Raw genomic sequence first — 21,718 nt, forward strand, 5'->3', positions numbered from 1 at the left:
ACTGCTAACCTCCTGCAGTCAGGTGGTACAACGCACAGCCATGGCAGCCATTTTGAATACAGCATTCCATCAGGGTACATTTCTATAATGGGTGGTTAATAACTGCACACCATTGCATTGCATTGTCACATTAAACAGGGCATCTCATACCACACATGGTCTATACAATTTTATTTACCATGGGGGAGACATCCTAAAACACGGGGGTGAAAAAGCAAAAGAATTTGGGAAAAGGGGCCAAGTCTAACACCTTCCATAGGATAACATTGGTGATTCTATGTGAAAAAGTTTTGAAGTGTCAACTTTTGAAATGCAATAATATTCCTTGAAAATCGTACCTTTAACCAAAATGCATTTACTCACCTGTTTTCAGGAAATGTCCCAGGACTGAATCTAGGATCCAGTCCTGTGTTAGCAAAAGTAATCTGAAAAGATATGAACTGCATTTTAGTTAAAAATCCCATTCAATTGAATGTACTATACCTCCAATGTGTTGCAAACTGCTTTCTTAAAACTGTAACCAAAACCAGTACAAGTTACACTGCTATTTTGAACTGTGTTCATACAAGTAATTTACTACTGAAAATTATTTTTATGCTTACCTGTACCAGGCTTGCTTGGTTCTATGTAAAACAATTGGCCTAGAGTTCAGTTCTTGAGTGTGTGAGACCATTTGCTGACTGAGTGTGTACATCAAATGCTTTACACTGTCCTGATACTGCCTTACTGCTCGACCAAGCTACCACTTTAGAGAGTAAGGTTCTATCTAACTTTAGCCTCTGCCAAACCTCTGGAGACCCTTGGACTCTATACACACTGTACCTCAATTTAGTGCAGTATATATTGAGCCAGTTTCTTACAGGGTGCCATCCTGGCAATCCCGCTGGGGAGAACGTTGGGGTGTGCATTCTCAGCAGTGGGTGCCTGGATTGTAGCCTCGCTGGTCGCATACATTGTACTGTCAATAAAGACATTTGTAACCGTCCCCCTTTCCTATGTGATGTCACTCCCCCAGGCCTGCATATCTTGTCCCCCTCCTTCCTCTTGATGTCCCTCCCCCAGGCCTACATATCCTGCCCCCCTTCCTTTGTGATGTCACTTTCCCAGGCCTGTATATCCCACCCCACTTCCTCTGTGATGTCACTCCCCTAAGCTTGAATATACTGGCCGCCACTCCTCTGTGATGTCCCTCCCCTCGCCCATATTTGTACAACCTGTCCCCAGCCTTTCTCTGTGATGTCACTCTCCTCCCCAGGCCTGTAAATCCTTTTCCCTCCTTCCTCTGTGATGTCACTCTCCAAGCCTGAATCTCCTGTTGCCTCCTTCCTCTGGGGTGTCACTCTCCAAGCCTGCATATCCTGTTGCCTCCTTCCTCTGGGGTGTCACTCTCCAAGCCTGCATATCCTGTTGCCTCCTTCCTCTGGGGTATCACTCTCCAAGGGCTGCATATCCTAGCCCCTGCTCTCTCTGTGATGTAACTCCCCTCGCCCATATCTGTACATCCTGTCCCCAGCCTTCCTCTGTGATGTCACTCCACCATCCCTATATATCCAGAGGTGGCCAGTGAAACATCCAGTGATGGACAGTGAGGGATGCAGGCTGCGGAGGGGCATCAGTGTTGGATGTAGGTGGGTATGCCCTCTATGAAGGGATGCCCTCCCACTCTGGCCTTTTCTCCTCCACCCTGGGAAGGGCCAGGTAGGGGCTCACCTTTGCCCCCGCTGCATTGTCTCTTTGGCACCTTCTCAGGGCCCCAGCTTGTGTCCTGGATCTGTCGCGATACGCTGGGGTGTCCCTGAGGGGGCTTCCCAGCGTACGCCTGAGTCCTTGGGTTATGAATGGTGTGAACGACAGTGACTGGGCTGGGCCAGTATGAATGGTGTGCCTGGACAGTAGCGATGGTCAGAACCTTGACGTGGTGCTACTGCTCACTGGTTGTAACACAACTGGTGCTAATCTGGCCTTTTGTGTGCATGGAGTGCAGGTGGAGTGCCCTGAGGGGGGATCCGTAGGTCACGCTCTTCCATAGGCTCCTGGAGATAAGATATTGTAGTGGGTTTAGAGGATATGACAGCACAAATATTACACTTGAGGGTGCAGTAGAAGGGGGGGTGTCAGTGGAGTGGTCTGTCAGACAATAGGAAGAATCAGAGGAGAGCCCTGGGGGGTCGGGCATGGAGAAATGGAGCTTCATGAGACAGAGTCTGGGAGAGTTAGGAAGTAATGGTGTGTCACAAGAGGGGAATGGAGTGTCACTAGAGTCTGATAGTGCCACTATCTGGGCAGGGGGTGTCACTTGCAGCATGTTGGAAGGGCTGGATGTGTCGGAGTGACAAGGAGTGTCTGGAGAGGAGTGGCAGGGAGTGTCACTGCAGGAGCAGCAGTGTCCTGCCCCTCTCCTGACACTCTCTGCCCCTCTCCTGACACTCTTTGCCCCTCTCCTGACACTCCCTGCCCCTCTCTCTACCCTTCTCCTGACACTCCCTGCCCCTCTCCTGCCCCTCTCTGCTCCTCTCTTGACACTCCCTGCTCCTCTCATGACACTCCCTGCTCCTCCCCTGACACTCCCTGCTCCTCCCCTGACACTCCCTGCTCCTCTCATGACACTGCCTGCCCCTCTCCTGACACTCCTTGCCCCACTCATGACACTCCCTGCTACTCGCCTGACACTCCCTGCCCCTCTCCTGACACTCCCTGGCCCTCTCCTGACACTCCCTGTCCCTCTCCTGACACTCCCTGCTCCTCTCCTGACACTCTCTGCCCCTCTCCTGACACTCTTTGCCCCTCTCCTGACACTCCCTGCCCCTCTCCTGACACTCCCTGGCCCTCTCCTGATACTCCCTGCCCCTCTCCTGACACTCCCTGCTCCTCTCCTGACACTCTCTGCCCCTCTCCTGACACTCTTTGCCCCTCTCCTGACACTCCCTGCCCCTCTCTCTGCCCCTCTCCTGACACTCCCTACCCCTCTACTGACACTCCCTGCCCCTCTCCTGACACTCCTTGCCCCTCTCATGACACTCCCTGCCCCTCTCCTGACACTCCCTGCTCCTCTCTTGACACTCCCTGCTCCTCTCATGACACTCCCTGCCCCTTTCCTGACACTCCCTGCTCCTCTCCTGACACTCCCTGCCCCTCTCTCTGCCCCTCTTCTGACACTCGCTGTTCCTCTCCTGACACTCCCTGCTCCTCCCCTGACACTCCCTGCTCCTCCCCTGACACTCCCTGCTCCTCTCATGACACTGCCTGCCCCACTCCTGACACTCCTTGCCCCTCTCATGACACTCCCTGCTCCTCTCCTGACACTCCCTGCCCCTCTCCTGACACTCTCTGCCCCTCTCCTGACACTCTTTGCCCCTCTCCTGACACTCCCTGCCCCTCTCTCTGCCCTTCTCCTGACACTCCCTACCCCTCTACTGACACTCCCTGGCCCTCTCCTGACACTCCCTGGCCCTCTCCTGACACTCTCTGCCCCTCTCCTGACACTCTTTGCCCCTCTCCTGACACTCCCTACCCCTCTACTGACACTCCCTGTCCCTCTCATGACACTCCCTGCTCCTCTTCTGACACTCCCTGCTGCTCTCTTGACACATTTTTCCTTGGTGTGCCCTGGGTCCCCACCCCCTGCTCCTCTCATGACACTCCCTGCTCCTCTCCTGACACTCCCTGTCCCTCTCCTGACACTCCCTGCTCCTCTCCGGACACTCCCTGCTCCTCTCCTGACACTCCCTGCCCCTCTCCTGACACTCCCTGCTCCTCTCCTGACACTCCCTGCCCCTCTCTCTGCCCCTCTTCTGACACTCCCTACCCCTCTCCTGACACTCCCTGCTCCTCTCCTGACACTCCCTGCTCCTCTCCTGACACTCCCTGCTCCTCTCTTGATACTCCCTGCTCCTCTCTTGACACTCCCTGCTCCTCTCCTGACACTCCCTGCTCCTCTCTTGACACTCCCTGCCCCTCTCTCTGCCCCTCTTCTGACACTCCCTGCTCCTCTCCTGACACTCCCTGTCCCTCTCCTGACACTCCCGGCTCCTCTCTTGATACTCCCTGCTCCTCTCATGACACTCCCTGTCCCTCTCCCTCTCCTGACACTCCCTGCTCCTCTCTTGATACTCCCTGCTCCTCTCTTGACACTCCCTGCTCCTCTCCTGACACTCCCTGCCCCTCTCCTGACACTCCCTGCTCCTCTCATGACACTCCCTGCTCCTCTCCTGACACTCCCTGCCCCTCTCCTGACACTCCCTGCTCCTCTCATGACACTCCCTGTCCCTCTCCTGACACTCCCTGCTCCTCTCTTGATACTCCCTGCTCCTCTCTTGACACTCCCTGCTCCTCTCCTGACACTCCCTGCTCCTCTCCTGACACTCCCTGCCCCTCTCCCTGCCCCTCTCTCTGCCCCTCTTCTGACACTCCCTGCTCCTCTCCTGACACTCCCTGCTCCTCTCCTGACACTCCCTGCTCCTCTCATGACACTCCCTGCCCCTCTCCTGACACTCCCTGGTCCTCTACTGACACCCCCTGTCCCTCACCTGACACTCCCTGCCCCTCTCCTGACACCCCCTGCCCCTCTCCTGACACCCCCTGTCCCTCTCCTGACACCCCCTGCCTGTATAAAATATTTGCGCTGCGATGAGTAATAGACAGAAGCATATGAGAGTACTTATCATTACTTATACAATAAAAAGAATACACAGTTCCACGATTGTGCTAAAGCTGTCTATATATATATATATTAATCGACCAAAAGACGCTCGCCCTCCAAAGGTGCTCATCAAGGGTTCTTTATTCTTTCACCCTCACTACCATCAACGCGTTTCACCACAAGGGCTTGTTCACGGTTGGGGAAGTCTGCTCACCATTTCAATGTATACTGCTCTTATGGGGCAACAATTATTTCATTCCATTATTTAGCTCATTTTTGTCCTCTTAACATGTAAACATGATGTTATCGCACAGGTATAGTGCAATGGAGCCTGAGTGACTCGAGTCTAACATGTAGTCCGTTGACCATCGACATGTATGAGTATACAATGTATGATTATATTTTCCTTCATTGAACAGTGCATGGGAAGTATCTCTCTGCAGTGTGGACAGTGTTTGATCCATGGGATTATTCTCCCCTAAGGGGCTCCTGAACAATTCTATCTTTCTCATTTGAACTTTTTAGGCCTCAGTGGTCATATCGCTGATCTTTAAGCGAGTCCATGTATTGCTTATGATAGTTGAAATTGCTCATTTTCTCTCTTCTTGGTCCTTAAAGATGGACAAAAACGTCTTCATCAGCGTTGAGACCCACAGGTTGTTAGTTCTGAATTTTATAATCAGTTTTGATTCCAGTCAGAGGCCCCATTTCTTAGATTCGGCCATTTTCTCTAGAGATATTCTGTTTCCCTTGTCTTTTGGGGCCTCCTTTTGTCCATCTCTAGGCATATGATTATCGGAGGGGGAAGAGCTAGTCATTTTGACTACTCAATTCAAGACTCAGCTTGAAATCAATGGTACCTTTGCCTTAATCATTGGACCCCCTATCCGTTACCAGTTTGTAATTTTCCCAAATGTTTCAGAACCTGTTTTTCTTACTCTGCCTCCCCTGTTTATCCAATTTGTATACCCTTAAGATTGAGTTTAACCAGTCAGAGTGTCTTGGTGATGATTGTTTTATCATCCTTGCATGTGTGGCGGAGAACACCCGGCGACTGGAACCCGAAGTCCAGTGCCCAAAGACCCTCCTCGACGAACCAGCCGACGCCTGCAGACTCAGAACCAGGGGCCACCCCAACCGTGACCAGTCGAGGGTAAGCTTTTCCGACACCCAGAGACACCCCTGCATCTGGCGCCCGCAGCCCCCTGTGCCTCCCTTTGGGGTACCTACCTGTGCTCCAAGATCCCAACTTACCCCTTGAAGTATTGGTCGCTCCAGAAGATCCTCTGTCCCTGAGCCTGCAGCCTTTGTTCCCTTTTCAAGATCCTCATTGGATAACATTGAGAGCCCGACGGCTCAAACGCACCCTGCACCCAGCCGCCCGAGTGCCGCTGGATGTTGAAGAATAAAGACGTGTTAGAGGAGCACCATGCGTGGTGTGGTCATGTGCGTGCTCCAGAGCTGAGAAGGACACTACAACTGGTATTGACTACAGTCCTGCCAAGTGTCACGCTTCAGGCATGACGCTAACGCATTTCAGTGTGGTGTTCCGCGACAACGAACTGAAATGCATTGTCACGCATTTTGACTACTCTCTGCTGACGCACTGAAACTGGCTAATGGTAAATGCCAGGGTGCTAAAGCGCGGCAGGACTCTTGGAAACAGAGTAAATTACATCGGAGCCCGTGCGTGCCCAAATTGAAATATGCCGCATGCCCTTCAATCATGCTTGCTAGCAGCTCTACAATGTTGAAAAACTGTACAGGCTGCAGAGTGCTGGCTCCCGCCGCGGCGCTGACCACAAGACAGAGTGAGTCATGATGTGAGAGACTCACCCTGTCCAATTAAATTACCGGGACCCCGGGGCCTGCCCTCTCAGAGAGACAAGCTCGCGTTACTGGCTGTGCCGGTGCCTGGCGCCCATAACCTCAGGTCCTGTAGCTGAAAGTAGGAAGGGTGAGGCTCGTCTGTGACAAGAAGCCGGTGGCGGCGGGACTCCAGAGTCTCACACGATCATGGCAGCGCGGCATGAGAGAGGCCTGTGGCTGCATCGGGCGCACTGCGTGTGCTGGGTGAGGCGTTGCAGTGTGCACACTGCTGCAGGCATGTGCGTCGCCGGCCCCCGCCGTGCGGCTCAGCGTCTGGGACGCCGCCGTCACCCTTGGCTAGCAGAGAGAAGTTGAAGACAACAGTAAGCACTAGAAGTACTAACGCTCGTCGTCATTCTGTCTGAGGCAGCCTGCATTACTCAGTGCTGCCTGTCTGAGACTCACTGCGTGATGTTTAGAAGTTTCCCTCGTCTTCATTGCATGATTTTTGCTCGCGAGAAAGTCTCACTCATAATCACTGAAATGTCACTCAATTTCACTGAAATTATGAAAATGTCACACATGGCAACCTGAAACCTTGGCAGCTATGCTATGTGACTATTGTTGTTATGTCTTGACGGGTCATGTTTATGCATTCATGGGAATTGTAGTTTTTTAATCGGCTGTTGTAAGAAACGGTAGATAAAGTTAAAGCATAATTAGAAGCCTCCAGTCCTGACATACAACTAACTGCTTGTAGTTTTCCCCCGAGTTAGTGGCGCCACGAAGTACCATTTCTGGTGTCAGAAGAAGCGCCTCATCCTGGTCTCTTTTCTATTTTGTTGGTCGCCGCAAAAGATAGTCCTACTTCGATGTCTGTAAAAATGACTGGTTCCAAAGCCAGCGACGCTGCTCGCCCGCCTGCGACCTCAGTATTACAAGGCCCATCCGACATTTCCTCCTCCGGCCTGGTGGCGACGCTGCAGTCTGAGGCGTTCCTTCCTCCACGCCTAGGCCCTACTCTATGGCCCAGACGACGCTGCAATCCGTGACGCTCCTCTCCGTCTAAGCCGCACTCTATGGCCCAGACGAGCACCGCACATGCCGACCTCAAGGTGGCGCTGTCATTTTTCCCTTTGGTGTACCTCGAGGAGGCCTGCACTGTCCACCTCCGGCCTGGTGGTGGCGCTGCAGTCCGAGGCGCTGCGCGTCAGCAGCACTCTATGACCCGGCGCTTGTCTTCTCTGTGGCCGGGCCTGCGCTGGACCTGCCGGCCTGGCGGTGGCGCTGCCGCTCCTCGAGTCACTCTGGGCCTAGGCCTGCGCTGCCCTCCCCGGCCTAGCGGTGGCGCTGCTGCCCGCCCCGGCTCTCTAGGCCCAGACCTGCCCTCCCCCGGCCTGCCGGTGGCGCTGCCCTCCCCTGGCCCAGGCCTGCCCTGCCACGGCCTGCCGTCCCCGCTCCCTCGGTGCACTCCCCCCTGCCGCCGGGAGGTGGCGCTGCAGCCCAGGCCGGCCCCGGCAGGAGGCGGGGGCCGGGTCCCCTCGGCAGACAGCAGCGCCGGGGCGGAGGGAGGCGGCGGCGGCGGACGGGCAGCTGCACAGGCCGGCGAGGGGAGCAGCGCGGGTCGGCCTCAGCCTGCCACAGCCCCGGAGGGGAGCCGGGCCCTGGGGGAGCGTCGCCCGGGCCTCGGGGGCGCCTGCGACCGGGGGGCGCCCGCAGACATGTCCGGGAAGATCGAGAAAGCAGGTAGGGGCGGGGAGCGGCGCCGAGGGTGCGGCTGGGGAGGGCCCTGAGGGAGGTGCCGGTGTCCGGAGGCCGGGGGTGTCCCTCCCCCCGGAACGGGCTGGGGCAGAGGCACCGGAGCCGGGCGGCTGGGGGTGGGGAGGGCTGCCCGGCCGCACCTTTATTTTCATTCTAAAGGGAGAGCACCGGGGTCTAACTGTTACCCAGACGTGTCCCCGGCCCAGTGGAGGGGGCAGGGGGCCAGGACCGGGCATTCTTACATGAGGGGGCTGCGGCCCAGTCATGGTTAGGAGGGCATGGACTTGGGGAGTGGGGGTACGGGGTGCCTGGGACACCCAAGACTGCACTCCCAAAACCAGAAGGTACATGGAAGATCCCAGGAGTCAGGGGGGCGGGGCAAATCTGGAGCTTGGACAGGACCCCCCCACCCTCCCCCCTCCGAGTGAGGTGGTGGCATTAAGAGCACCCCCTCCTGGAGGTGGTGTGGGAATAAGAGTAGGACTTCTAGGGGTGGTGGTATCAACAGGAGCTTTCTACCCCTGAAGGGTATTGGGGGATCAAGAGCATGCCTACTGGAGGTGATGGTGGGGGAATAAGAACAAGGTCCCCTGGAAGTGGTGGTAACCGAAACAGCCTCCCCACCGAAGGTGGTGTTGGTAGCAGGCCTCCCTGGGAGTGGTGTCAGCATGACCTTGCTCCCCCTGGAGGTGGTGGTAGGAACGGGAGTAGCCTCCCCTAGAGGTGGTGGAGTGAATAAGACCTGCTCCCCCTGAGGTGGTAGTGTCAATAAGAGCAAGCCCCACCTGGAGGTGGTGGTGTGAATTACTACAGTGCTTCTGGGAATGGTGGAACAGGGGCACGCCCTCCTGGCGTTGGTGGTGGGAATAAGAGCAGGGCTCCTCGGAGTGGTAGGTGCAACAGGAGCAGGCCTCCCCTGGAGGTGGTGGAGCAGGCCTCCCAGGGAGTGGTGGGTACAGGAGCAGGCCCCTCAGGGAGTGGTGGGGACATGAGCAGGCCCCCCAGGGAGTGGTGGGGACAGGAGCAGGCCCCCTGGATTAAGGACAGGGCTCATGGAAGTGGTGAAATTAGCAGGCGCTGATACCATCACTGGTTCCCACCACCCCCTGGAGGAGGTAGTGGGAACAAGAGCAGACTTCTCCTGGAGATGGCCGTGGTGGGGACAGAAGCAGCCCCACCCCCAAGTTGGGGGTAGTACCAACAAGAGCGTGCACCCCCGATGGTTTAACTTGAATCTTCCTGAACTCTATTGATTTTGGAAGTAATTTATTAGCACTTAATGTAACCGAACTGTTTGCAGTTTACCTATTTGCTGTTTTCATGTTCATTTGTTTACCTTGGCTTTTGCTTTTAATTTGTGGCCCTGCTAACGGGGATGCTGTATGTTTAATTTGTCTGGCCGCTGCTTACGTGTTAAGGAGATCTTCCTTTTAATTGTTGGTATTGTGCTTGGAGTTAGGGGCGGGGGTAATTATACCCAAGCGCATGTTTTAAAATAGTCGCATCAGTATTAAATATTTTACCTAGCGAACTTGTGGTCTACTTAGAATTGAATGGTCTTTGTTATTATAATTTAACGTTTCGTTCATGATGCATGGATAGGTTAAAAATTGGCAGCGCGTTTATTTCTGCATTTGATAATTTCTTGTAATCTTATCAATTATTTGTAAATCAGATATCAGAAGGAAGAAATACATTGTCAACAATCTGTTGTTTGTTCACGTTTGTAAAAACGCACATTTGAGAAGTCAAGAATTTTGAAATCCGAATTAGCATATAATAATTCTATACTGCTATTTAAATATTTCAAGTGTTCAGCCGACTATCTAAATATTGACCTGAGTTAGACATGAGCCCCCCCCCCCTCCATATTGTTCTGAGTTTGCGCCAAAATGCACAAGACAGTGGTCTCTATAGCACACATCTGGATTGTTACTCCACACCAGGATTGGTGGTGTATGCATATGGAAGGCTGTATTTGGTTGTGTTTGTAATAAAGACACGCCTAGTCTCAAGATGATAAAGTAAAGTCCATTTATAGTCCCAACTCTCATTACAGCAGAACATCACTGTTTCCGCACGAGAGGGTGCTGTTTGTACCGTCTCACATCTGGAGTGCGAATTACTCCACATCTCAAGTGGGTGTGAGAGAAAGAAACTGCATGGTGTTCACATCTGTAACCCCCTAGGTTGTCTCGGCATGCATTACATCACTGTTTGCACACACGAGAGGGTGGTGTCTGTACTGCCTCGCATCTGGAGTGCTTGTAACTTAACATCTGAAGTGTGTGAGAGACACTGCATGCTGTTCAGGGAGCAGTGCATAACCCCTAGGTTGTCTCAGCATGCTTCCCGTAACTGTTTCCACAGACGAGGGGGTGCTCCCTGTACAACCTCACATTTGGAGTACGCGTTACGCCACATCTCAACTGTGTGCTACTGCATCGTGTTCAGGGGACAGTGTATAACCCCTAGGTTGCCTCAGCATGCTGCTCATCACTGTTGCCACACACGAGAGGGTACTCTTTGGACCGCCTCACATCTGGAGTGCGCGGTATTCCACATCTGAAGTGTGTGACACACTGCACGGTGGCCAGGGAGCAGTGTGTAACCTCTAGTTTGTGTCAGCATGCTTTATATCACTGTTGCCACACAAAAGAGGGTGCTCATTGTGACTTTATATCACTGTTGCCGCACACAAGAGGGTTCTCATTGTGCCGCCTCACAGCAGAAGTGCGCTCTACCCCACTTCTCAACTGCGTGTGTGTGTGAGAGAGACTGCGTGGTCTTCATGGGGTAGTGTAAACCCCCTTGTTGTCTCAGCTGTCTGCCCTTCCACGCTGTACCTTAGCATCACTGTTTCTGCCCCTGAGAGGGTGCTCTGTGTAGTTTCACATCTGTAGAATGCATTACGGTCTTCACGGGGCAGCGTCAACACTAGTGGTGTCTCAGCTGTCTGCCCATGAATGTTTACACACCGCCTCACCCGCTATTGCGCAAAGAGTGCTGGGTTGTTTTCCTACCCCTTTGTTTTAATGCATTATGTATTTTTAAGTGTGTTCTGAATATGGGTTGTGACACGCCTTGCATGTTTTTACATAAATAAAGCTGCATGTTATGTATTTATCTTAGCGGCTGCTTACCATTGGTGGTAAGCAACTACCTTGTTTGTAACCCGTTTCTGTTCACATCTCTTCTATGCTTGCATGTAGATCAGTTGTTAGAAAGCAGATTGCCCTTTTGTAGCTGAAGCTGCAGTTCTCAGCGGTCTTGTATACAGTGTCACGTTTCTCCCAAAAATACTGCAAAGCAGGCCGGCCTATGTCTCCCCAGTCAGTGTAGTGCTAATCCTGTTGTAGTGGAGTGTAGTGCTGTCTTTTGGATTTTATTTTTTGTCTGTGCCCAGCGTCATGATACCAAAGGTCATGCTGGTACCTTATTTCAGGCGCCTCTGCACCTGTGCGTTCGCATTTACTGCCTGTTACTTTCAGCACACGTCTTGCTGGCCAAGCCAATTGAATGGAAAGTATTTCCTTGAATAGGAACATGTCAGTTCAGAGTAAAACAGTTCATTTTGTAAATCCGCCTCTTTGGGGTTCCCTGACAGCTATGAAGTATTGAGGATGGGCCTGCAGGGCTGTTGTACCTTTGTCAACCTAGAATCCTGGGCTTCCAGAATATCTCTTTGCTGTGGTTGGGAATGTTATGCACACATCACAGACCAATCTCCGCTGCCATGCTGACATGTGTTGTCAGCCTCTCTCCTCTCTTGCTCGGGTACCTTTTAATCTGTAACCTTCTGGTGGGCTGGTGCAACCAGGCGACTCTGCTAATATTGCCCTGCTTTTTTTCCGTATGTAACTTCTATTCTTGAATGTTCCCTTTTATCCCCACACCTCGTGTAAAGCGTGACTCCTTGAGATGAACACAAGAATAGGTGGAGATGGTGAGAGGCACTAACGTGTACAGCTTCTACCATGATGCATGTGTCAGACAGAACCTAAAATATCGTTTATTATTAGAGATATATGCCATGAAAAGGTGCTAAACTGTGGTAGAAATGAAGACATCTCATGAACATACACAGGGTCTGTGGTCTTTCTCTTCACCTGACGCCCTTATTCTCATCATTAGCGTCATCTTGTGCTTTAAATTACGAGAAGGAAAAGATGGCCCAAAGTCAGCAATCTCTGATATTGAAAGAGCGCTGGTGTGCACCCTTACTGCTGATACATCTTGCTGGCACTAGTTATAGCAAGAAGGAAGAGGCTCACGGAATGAGCGGTGGGAACAGCAGCTCTTGAGCTTTTGATACATAGATGAGCGTAAAGTTTGTGTGTGGTCGATCGTGTTGGCCCGCCTTATTGCCGCCTGCTGCCATCACAGAAGGGCCTGTCTCTGGCTATTGCTTACTTACTCAAAGCTTCCAAAAGTCGCAGTAAGTATCCTACGGTGGCCCACCGCTAGGTACTAGCATAGCCTGCTGAAAGATTCAGGAGACTGGGCGCATGCACACTATGGGCTATCCTGTGCTCAGGCCACAGTGGTGATAGAGCGCAAGGTGGACGCTGTGGAACATGCCCTCTCTTTAAGGTTTGTGTCCTCACTTCATTGTGGATTTGCCTTGGGAGGTCCTCGAGCAGAGGGCCGTCTGCAGATTGCATGTTTCTGTTGGGATTTGTTGAGTCATATCGATGGACCACTTGATGCCAGAGCAAGAAGGTGGTTGCATCAAGGTGTTGTTTCTTCGCTGCCCATCTCAGCTTCTTTAAAGCTCTCACAAGAAAATGATTAATATGTACATTAAAGTGTTGTTAGCGTAATTCAAGTGGCCGAGAGATCTAGGGGTAGCAGCTTCTTACTGCCGTCCCCTTCTGCATTACTCTTTGACATTCCAATGTTCTGTTTCCAACTCACTGTGTTTAATAAGTGATTAACATTTTCTTAACCTGCCATAACGCACTAAAACGCACAAGTCCTCCAAATCGTGTTTTCTCTGACTTTTCACTCGCGTGACCCAGTGTTTGTTTTGTGGCAGAATTCAACTGCTTTGGACACTCCCAACTTGCATATTCATCCTTGCTATCTTGGTTATGACTTTCATAAAGAGAGTTCGCTTTTAACCAATGCCAGTATGTAGTGAATGTTTAGAAAAATCGCATTGTAGGTCTTACAAAGTTACCTATTTAGTCTGTATGTTGCTCATAAACGCTATATAATCAGATTGCTTATATGAGGTGCGTCTGATAGGAATTAACTGGATTATGGACAAATGTTTCTTTTAAGCTGCAAAATAGTCTGCTTTTACAAATTAATCCTGAAAAAGGTTATTTCCTGCGAATGCAAATACGCTGATATGATAATCAACCATCTCTATGCATGGCGGACACTGCACGGCTTAGGGAGCATTGTTGCTCTTGACATGTGCAAGGCATCTCCATTTTGGTTATGACTTAAATTGCTGATAGATTATTTCCCCCCACCACTTGACCTCCTCATAGTCTTTTGCTGACCTTATTGGGTTCTCGAGTCACAAGGATCTGGGTTTAATCCATCATTCTTTTGCTCACTACACCACCCCAGTTTAGACCCAGCCATATGCAAATCAGTCTTGACCCTGTTCCTTGTGGGAACAGTCCAGCCCGAACTGCCAAGCCAGGTCCTCCCTGGACCAGAAACAAGCATCGTGGGACTGGTTTCAGAGCATCGCCCTTTATCAGCCAGGCTATCTTGAATCCAGTGGTGTAGTGAGCACGGGACCCACGTCTGGGCATACCCTTCTCACTTAGGGTGACCTATGCAAAATAAACAATTGATGGACAGAATGCTGGACAATACAAACATTATTCACCCCTAGTCACAAGGATCTGGAAATCATTCTTTTCTCCCCGAAAACTGCGTAACTCCACTGCCCCAAAGCAGACAACATGCAGTTAATCAGAGTTCTTTGCATTTGATGGTGAATTATAAAGACCTTTAGTATGCTAAACGGGACCTGGCCCCTTAAACTACACCGATGACCTGGAGTTTAATACTGATTTCATTTGGAGCCAGTGACAAGCTCGTAGGGCTGTTCACTAAGCTTTGATTCTCAGAAACCTACCAGTTTGCACTATTGAGTGTTGTTTTTGCTGAAGCCCTTAGTACAAGATGTTCCAGTCGGCATGCCATGATGAGCTTACCCGATCCTGAGCCTGGTCGTCTTAGGATAATGTGCCTTCGTGCAACAGCTGGTTCATCTTTCCTGGGCCCCTTTGTTTCCTTGCTGCTTCTGGTGCCTTTCTTTTCTGGCTCTTGTTAGGAGTTTGTTGACAGGACTGTGAACGACGGACGCCTCAACAAGCCCCAGTATTTGAAGATTCAGTGCCATCTCAGCCATTCATAGCAAGCCCATTGCCAAGAGTGGTGCCACCTTTCCCTTAGTTGTTGTACAATGTGGTATTTGCCTTCTGAGATGTTTGTTGATCTTTTTGTGAGTCCCATTGCAATTGATCCTTAACTCGGGCTTTGAGAGTGGAAGGGTTATGTTTTCTTTTCTAACTTCTTGGTGTGGTAGGTCGCGTGTCCAAGGTGGACCCAGTAAAGGGTTGATGATAGGCAGGCAGTGTGTTCGGGCGCCTGCAGTTTGTATATTACTAAGTGTTGTCTATCGGACAACATCTGTTGATGTTGCTGTAAATCTTTCAGCTTCCCCGATTGGTGGAATGTGCTACTGCAGCACCTGAAATGCCCCATGTTCTGCGCAGCAGGCTTTGAAGCTTTTTAAACTGTCTGGTCTCTCTGAAGGGCGACGAGGTCTTAATAAGGTGCTACATGACAGCCCATGTTTCAGTAGTTTTGGGGCGGCGCATCTGGTTCCATTGAGGGATGCAACGGGATAGATACAGTGGTGCAGCCTGTGTTTGTATGTTCAGTGGTTTTCAAAGCGTGGGGACTGGTCCCATGGAGGGCTGCATAGGGATACATACTGTTCTGTAGGAACAGATACGGTTCTTTGTGACAGTGCACACTTGTATAATTCAGTGGTCTTCAGACTGTGGGGTCTGGTCCTTTTGATGGAGGTGAAGGGTAGATATGGTGTTGCACAGACGGTGGCGTCTGACCCCTTCGAGGGAGCGGAATAGGTCGATATGGTGATGCTGGACAGCATGCATTTGCATGTTTCATTAGCCTTCATACTGTGGGGCTGGTCCCTTTGAGGGAGGCAAAGGGGTATATACAGTGCTGCTGGACAGCATGCATATGTTTCAGTGATCTTCAGACATGGTGTCTGGTCCTTTGAGGGAAGCAAAGGGGTAAGTGCTACTGGACAGCAAGCATTTGTATGTTTCAGTGTTCTTTTGATTTGGGTCTGGTCCCTTTGAGGGAGGCAAAGGGGTATATACAGTGCTGCTGGACAGCATGCATATGTTTCAGTGATCTTCAGACATGGTGTCTGGTCCTTTTGAGGGAAGCAAAGGGGTAAGTGCTACTGGACAGCAAGCATTTGTATGTTTCAGTGTTCTTTTGATTTGGGTCTGGTCCCTTTGACGGAGACAAATAGGTATATACGGTGCTGCTGGACAGCATGCATTTATGCATATGTCATAGTGATTTTCAGACTGTGGGGTCTGATCCCATTGAGACCTGCGAAGGGATAGATATAATCATGTAGGAAGATAGACATGGTGCTTTGTGACTGTGCAGATTTATATGTTTCAGTGGTCTTTAAGCTGTTTCCCACTGACGATTCGTGAACGGATATATAAGGTGCTGCAGGAGGCATGTTGGTCGTCAGACTGAAGGCACTGGTCTCTTTGAAAGGGGCAAAGGAATTCAGGCCAGGTCTTCAGGCCAGGCCTGGTCTCTAAGGGCTGCGAAGGGATAGATCTGTTCCTTTCGGAAGAAAGGTTCAGTGCTTCGTGACAGCACATAGTTTCATGTTTCAGTGGTCTTTAGACTGTGGGATTGGTCTCACTTACAGCTGCGAAGGAATGTCCAAGGAGGTGTGACATTTTGGCAAGAATAATGGCTGAAGCTTTCTCAAGCTCTTGAAAGGGAATCTGAAAACCAGGACCGCTTGCCAGTGTATTTGGAAAAGTTTCTCTTCATCGCAACGCTTGGAATCCTAAATATGTTAGTGTAAGAAAGTAAAAGTAGGCAATGGGTATTGCTTTTTGCAGAATTTCATGCGCTGCTGCATGATGGCGATTGGCTTTGGGCACTATATCTCACCAGTTCTCTGCAGATCAAGCACTCATGCCACTTTAGGGCGCACCACTGGCACTACAACTGCTTTAACTGTTACCGTTGTGCCACTCTACTAGTTGAGTCAGAATTCTTTCCTGAAAATGACAACGTACTGTGTAATACCTGCAGCCGTGATCAAAAGAGCAGAAGACTTTGCTGGGATCCTCGGGGAGTATTCTGCACTATAGTGGGAACAAACCTCACCCCCGCCCCTTCCTAGAGTACATCCCAGTGACTTATTTTAAACACCCCTCCCTGTGTCTTTCACAGATGCAAACTTTCAGTGCCCTATAACATCCACTTTCAGAGACCTGCTCCCAGCAAGCTTCAATCACTTGTACGATCCCATTTCTTTCTCATATACCCTTCAATTGCCTGTCCCACACCACCTCCTAGGATTTCTATAGCATTATTTATCCTACACTCATCAAGTACCTCATTACACCCCTTTCCAGTACCTCTCCAATAATCGTCTCCTTATCCACTCCCAGTGTTTTTGATTCGAACGCTCTTCTCATTGCCCTTTTTGGCCCACTACTGCTGGAGCCATTCAGTCACACACACCACCCTAATACCCCCCCCCCCACATTTCCTTTTATTGGCTCCGCAACACATCCTCCCTATGCTCTAGCAACTCCACCCATTACATCTCTACCATCCCTCACCTCCCCAACATTCACCCTGTATCTTAAACCGCCTCCCAACACTCCTCTTATATTGTAGCATTTCATTTGTTGTCACTTTGCCTTCGTCATTCAGTACCTTTTTAGGTCGAGCTGGTGTAAGCAGAACGAAGCGCTGCTGTCCAGCGAAGCCTCTATTGTTATCCACTTGCTCTGGAACTGGGACAAGGGATGGGCACGCGCTGGGCCGTCGGCGATTTCAGCATGTATGTGCGCACGTACACCCACGCGCCCTGCACATCTCCTGTCCCACTTCAGAGCTAGTCAGCCTCCTGCAATCAATCACACACGCACACACGCGCGCGCCCACACACCTCCACCCCACCCCACCCTACCTTCTGTGGAGAAGCGTGGCTCAGTGGTTAGAGGCGGCAGACCCGGAAGCTGAGATCGGCCGTGGACCAGGGTTCGATTCCCCGCCTCGGCGGGTCTCGGGCTCAAAAATTCCACGGACTCGACAATTCTCGCTCCGGCCCCTCGCGGCGGGATGCCTGGCTTTCACCTTGTGGATACCCTGCCGGGGTATCTCACAGGGGAATACCAGGACGGGTTCCCTAAGCAAGCGCCTTGATACCTTCGGGTGATACGTGCGCTATTATAAGACTCAATACATTTACATTTACATTTTACCCCACCCACCGGTCTCTTTCCTCGGTGCATCACCTGGCACACGAGGGGCGGGGCCTCCCTCACTCATGGGATCCTCGCACTTGCATCGGCCGCCTCAGCCGCCACTTCTGCTCCTTCTGATCGTCTCCTGGCACACGTGGGACTCTCCCTCAGGCATGGGAGCCCCGCGTCACCACTGCTCCTCTGGGCCAGCCACTCCGTGGCGCGGGCTTCCCGCAGAAGGCGAAAGTCCCGCCCCACGAGGCGTGAGGTTCCCGAACTTCCGGTTTTCGGCCAGCGGTGGTGAAACATTAACTGCTCTTGTTTGTTTTGCTAATAACTTGTGAGCCGTATGAAGAATCCTCTTTTTTTTCTCGATGCTGCCGAACAAATAAGGTGGAGCGTTCAGGCGTGAGAAATAATTGGCTACCTTGGATGGGTCATCTCAACTATGTTTTGATGGTAGTGACAGGTGTCCATGGCATGGTAGTAGTTCCATATAGTCAATGTATATGTTATGATTCGGAAGTTGTTGCGCTGAAAACTAAAACCATTATTATTTTTTTTAACTTTTATACGCACTGCATTCCTCACATTTGTACAGAAGCCTTTATGAATCGGGCCATTGATCTGCTTCATTTGACGCTGTTAATGCTTTCTGCATGTTTGTGACAATGGTGTTTTTACTGGGGATCATTGATTAATGGGATGTTTATCTGTGCTATGTAAACTGGCTCATTGAATAGATTGCTAAATTAAGGGTTTGTACTTTTTTGCCAAAAAGGAAGGTTGCGCTAACACCTGCTCTCCAAGTAGCGTTCTGTAACAGGCCAGGTCATCAACATAAGGTGCTACTGAGTATGTGTACCTGGACTTGATGCGCTGTGCCAGTCAGTGCATATCGTGCTATATGTATGCTACCTTGTAACAGCTGTCCAAGGGTTGGTGTTTTCAACAAGCGCCCTAATGCTACATCTGTTCTGACAAGGCGCTACCAGTCTGATTAGAAGTGCCCTGTTAAATTGTTTGCACAGGGATTGTAATTACTGTAAGAACGATGTTAATCGCACCAGATAATTACCAGGTGCGATCAAGTTTGCAGCCCTGTTAACCGGTAAATGTCAGTAGGTCAAACCTGCCGGACTAGATTAGGTAAAAATGCACAACAAATAACAGGACATGGCGATTTTGGTGCCATAAGCAGCAAAATCTGCATGGTATGCCCCATTTTCATAGCAAAACTAAGAATAGGTTATAATTCGCGCGCACTAAAAATTTCGAAGATCTCAGGGGAAGATTTACAAATCCCTTGCGCCACTTTTACGTCACTTTTGGGAAAATTGACGCAAAACTGGGGGCAAGGGGGTTGTAAATGTGACCCTCAGTGTTTTATTAGTTGCGATATTTAGCGTATTCAACGCCAGGGCACTTGTTATCAAGTGCTGTGTGTCTGAATGAAGAACTAAACCCTGTTCAGCAGTGATTGCTACAGGTGAAGTAGCAAGTGGGATAGAAAAAGGATGGTGCGCAACAGATATTTGTATCCGGATCCGAGCATTGCACTTTTTCCAGCCTGAATGGGGAATAACATGAATATGTTCTCTCAATGTTTCCAGCTTTATTACAAATGTAACAAAAAGATGTTAATATTTCACTTCTGTTCTTGGATTTTCGTCACAATAAAATACACTGAACATAATCTTCACAAAAGTTATTTACAAAGGTTTATGCTATTGCCATTATAAATTACAATAACTTTTATTTAAGTATTAATTATTTAAAAAAATTAAAAGCCATTGTTATTCGTAATATCAATACATTTAAGTCACGTAAATACAACACATCTTGCATTACAAATGCTATAGGTGTCACATTTGCGAAAGTTAAAACTATTGGCATTGTAAATGCAAAGCTATTAATTTCGCTATTTTCAAAAACAAAACATAAATAAAAAATGTGTCATTTACAATACCAATAGCTCAAACTTTCCTAATTCGAGACCTATTGCATTGCAAAAGCTTGTTCTTCATCTTCTCAAAGGGCCTTCCTCTCATCCCTCCCTATTGCCCTGCTCTTACTCCACAATCACTGTCTTGACTCTCATTTGTCTTTGTACGTCTAGCTCATTCTCCATACCTGTGGCAAGTGCATTTTCCAATATACTCTCTTGTTGATTTTTCCAACTGCTTTTTTCCAGCACCCCTATACTGTCCCAATGTTTTTCTCCACCATCTCCTGGCAGCGCTGGGCCTGAGAAGAAACATATTATATTATCATTGGCTACAGACCCGGCCTTTCTCACTGCCTCCCCCCTCCCAATCTTCCCCCTCTTCGTCCCTCTGTGTTGCCCACCGGGCCAGCAGTATAACAAAAAAAGTGCGCTATTATGCACCTAGCGTGGGCCAGTGCTTGTTTATGGGCCCAGCAGCTCCTCATAATAAAGTTTTACAAAAATCATAAAGCATTCAAAGCTGAAAGGCGGGCAATCAACGCAGGACCTATTGGGTATTTGCCAGTGTTGTTTTTTAGACATCGCCCACCAGACAGCATATGCTGTCTGGTTGCGATAGACCTATTGTGATCTTACAGTGAGTGGGCTGAAAGCCTACCCTCTGCTTGTCAATAGTTGGCATACTCACTCATTTGCTTGCTTCTTATTCAATGGCTTATCTTTCTCTTCTTATGTTTGTCCATCTCCTTCTGGAGCAAAGCCTCTTTAAAATGTCCCCCACCCCCTCCCATTCCTCACTCTGTTGGGAAGGGAGGGCCCATGGACCTCGAATGATTACTGGCTGCATGCATGGTTCAAGGGATACAATAGTCCTCAACTTTAATTTGAATAAAGCAGGGGTTCACTTCCATGTAGGCTTTCTTGTTTTCAGTTTCTACTTGTTGTTAATTCTGTAGTTTTTTCCCGGTTTTCAAAAACGTTTACTCCATGCATAATCACGGAATGGTTTTTTTCCGGAGCTTCTAAAAATAGTTGCTTTCATTGGCATCCTTCCCTTATGCATTCCTATTCTCAATTATTCCTACATTCCTTATTTCTCCGAACTCCTCTCTTTGTGCCCTTTCATTGAATTTGCTCGTTCAAGTACGTTTTCATTTTTTCTCTCACCTTCATGCATAATTCTCAAGTACTGAAATTCTGCTTGCCAGCAGTCCAGTCCCACCACACGTCAAGGAAGTGCATGAATGAAGAGATGTTTGCACCCTCTTAAGATTTGATGGTAGCAGATAAGGGATCAATAGGGGACACTCTACATACCCTCCTGCTACCCTGTCCTTCTGACAAATGGCAAAGATTTGCTCAATGAAGATTTTCTACTAAATACATGATATAGACATAGTGGGCAGCCCATGACTATCTAATCACCCACTAGTTTTGGTGAATCAGATTTTATCTGGGCAAGCTATTATCTGGTGAGAGCTTGAGGTGGCAAAGAACAGGTGCTTTTCAATCTTTTTTTGTTTGTTATAATTTCATATTTGCTGTGCGTTCAAATACAAAGGTCAAATGTTAGCTTATGTCTTCCTACAAGTTATTGCTCATTTTATCCTGGAGACTGGTGTTTGTTTCTTTCTCTGTCTGCAAAGTTAGAGGATTTTGGGAAGAGAACTGTCTGACAATTGTGCTGAAGTACAGGGAATTTGTCTTTTAACACACAATATTTTAGTAACTTGTAAATCTACTGTACGATATTTCAGAATATTTCTCAGTTTGGAAAGCACGTTTTTTTATTTCTAAAGTGTGATTGAAACAAAGATTTTAATAGGATAAAAACAAATCAGAACACTATTTGGTGATGGGAAAATGATAAATATTTGTTGTCGACTGATTTCCACACGTTATTGTTTGTACGCTCTATAGTTTTGGCAGTAAAACTTGTGGTCATTTCAATAGGAAACGTGCTGCCTGTAAATGACAGTGCCCTACCGTGTAATGCTGTAGTACTATGTTTATTAAAAGGGAGAATTTTAAAACCTG

General features: G+C 49.5%; 1 protein-coding gene across 3 annotated transcripts in view; it reads left to right on the plus strand.

Moving 5' to 3' along the window:
- The first annotated feature begins 7,661 nt into the window (after positions 1-7,661).
- The window catches only part of RAPGEF1 (Rap guanine nucleotide exchange factor 1), a 669,494-nt gene continuing 655,437 nt past the window's right edge, over positions 7,662-21,718 (plus strand). The window contains exon 1 of one of the 3 annotated variants that reach the window (XM_078646181.1): positions 7,662-8,194. In XM_078646181.1, coding sequence (XP_078502307.1) covers positions 7,672-8,194 — 523 coding nt within the window. In that variant the 5' untranslated portion in view covers positions 7,662-7,671. The remainder of the gene's footprint in view (positions 8,195-21,718) is intronic. The other 2 variants (XM_078646179.1, XM_078646180.1) reach the window with 2 other exon arrangements.

The sequence above is a fragment of the Lissotriton helveticus genome, chromosome 5_1 (genome assembly GCF_964261635.1).
Source record: "Lissotriton helveticus chromosome 5_1, aLisHel1.1, whole genome shotgun sequence".
In the NCBI taxonomy this organism is placed as follows: Eukaryota; Metazoa; Chordata; class Amphibia; order Caudata; family Salamandridae; genus Lissotriton; species Lissotriton helveticus.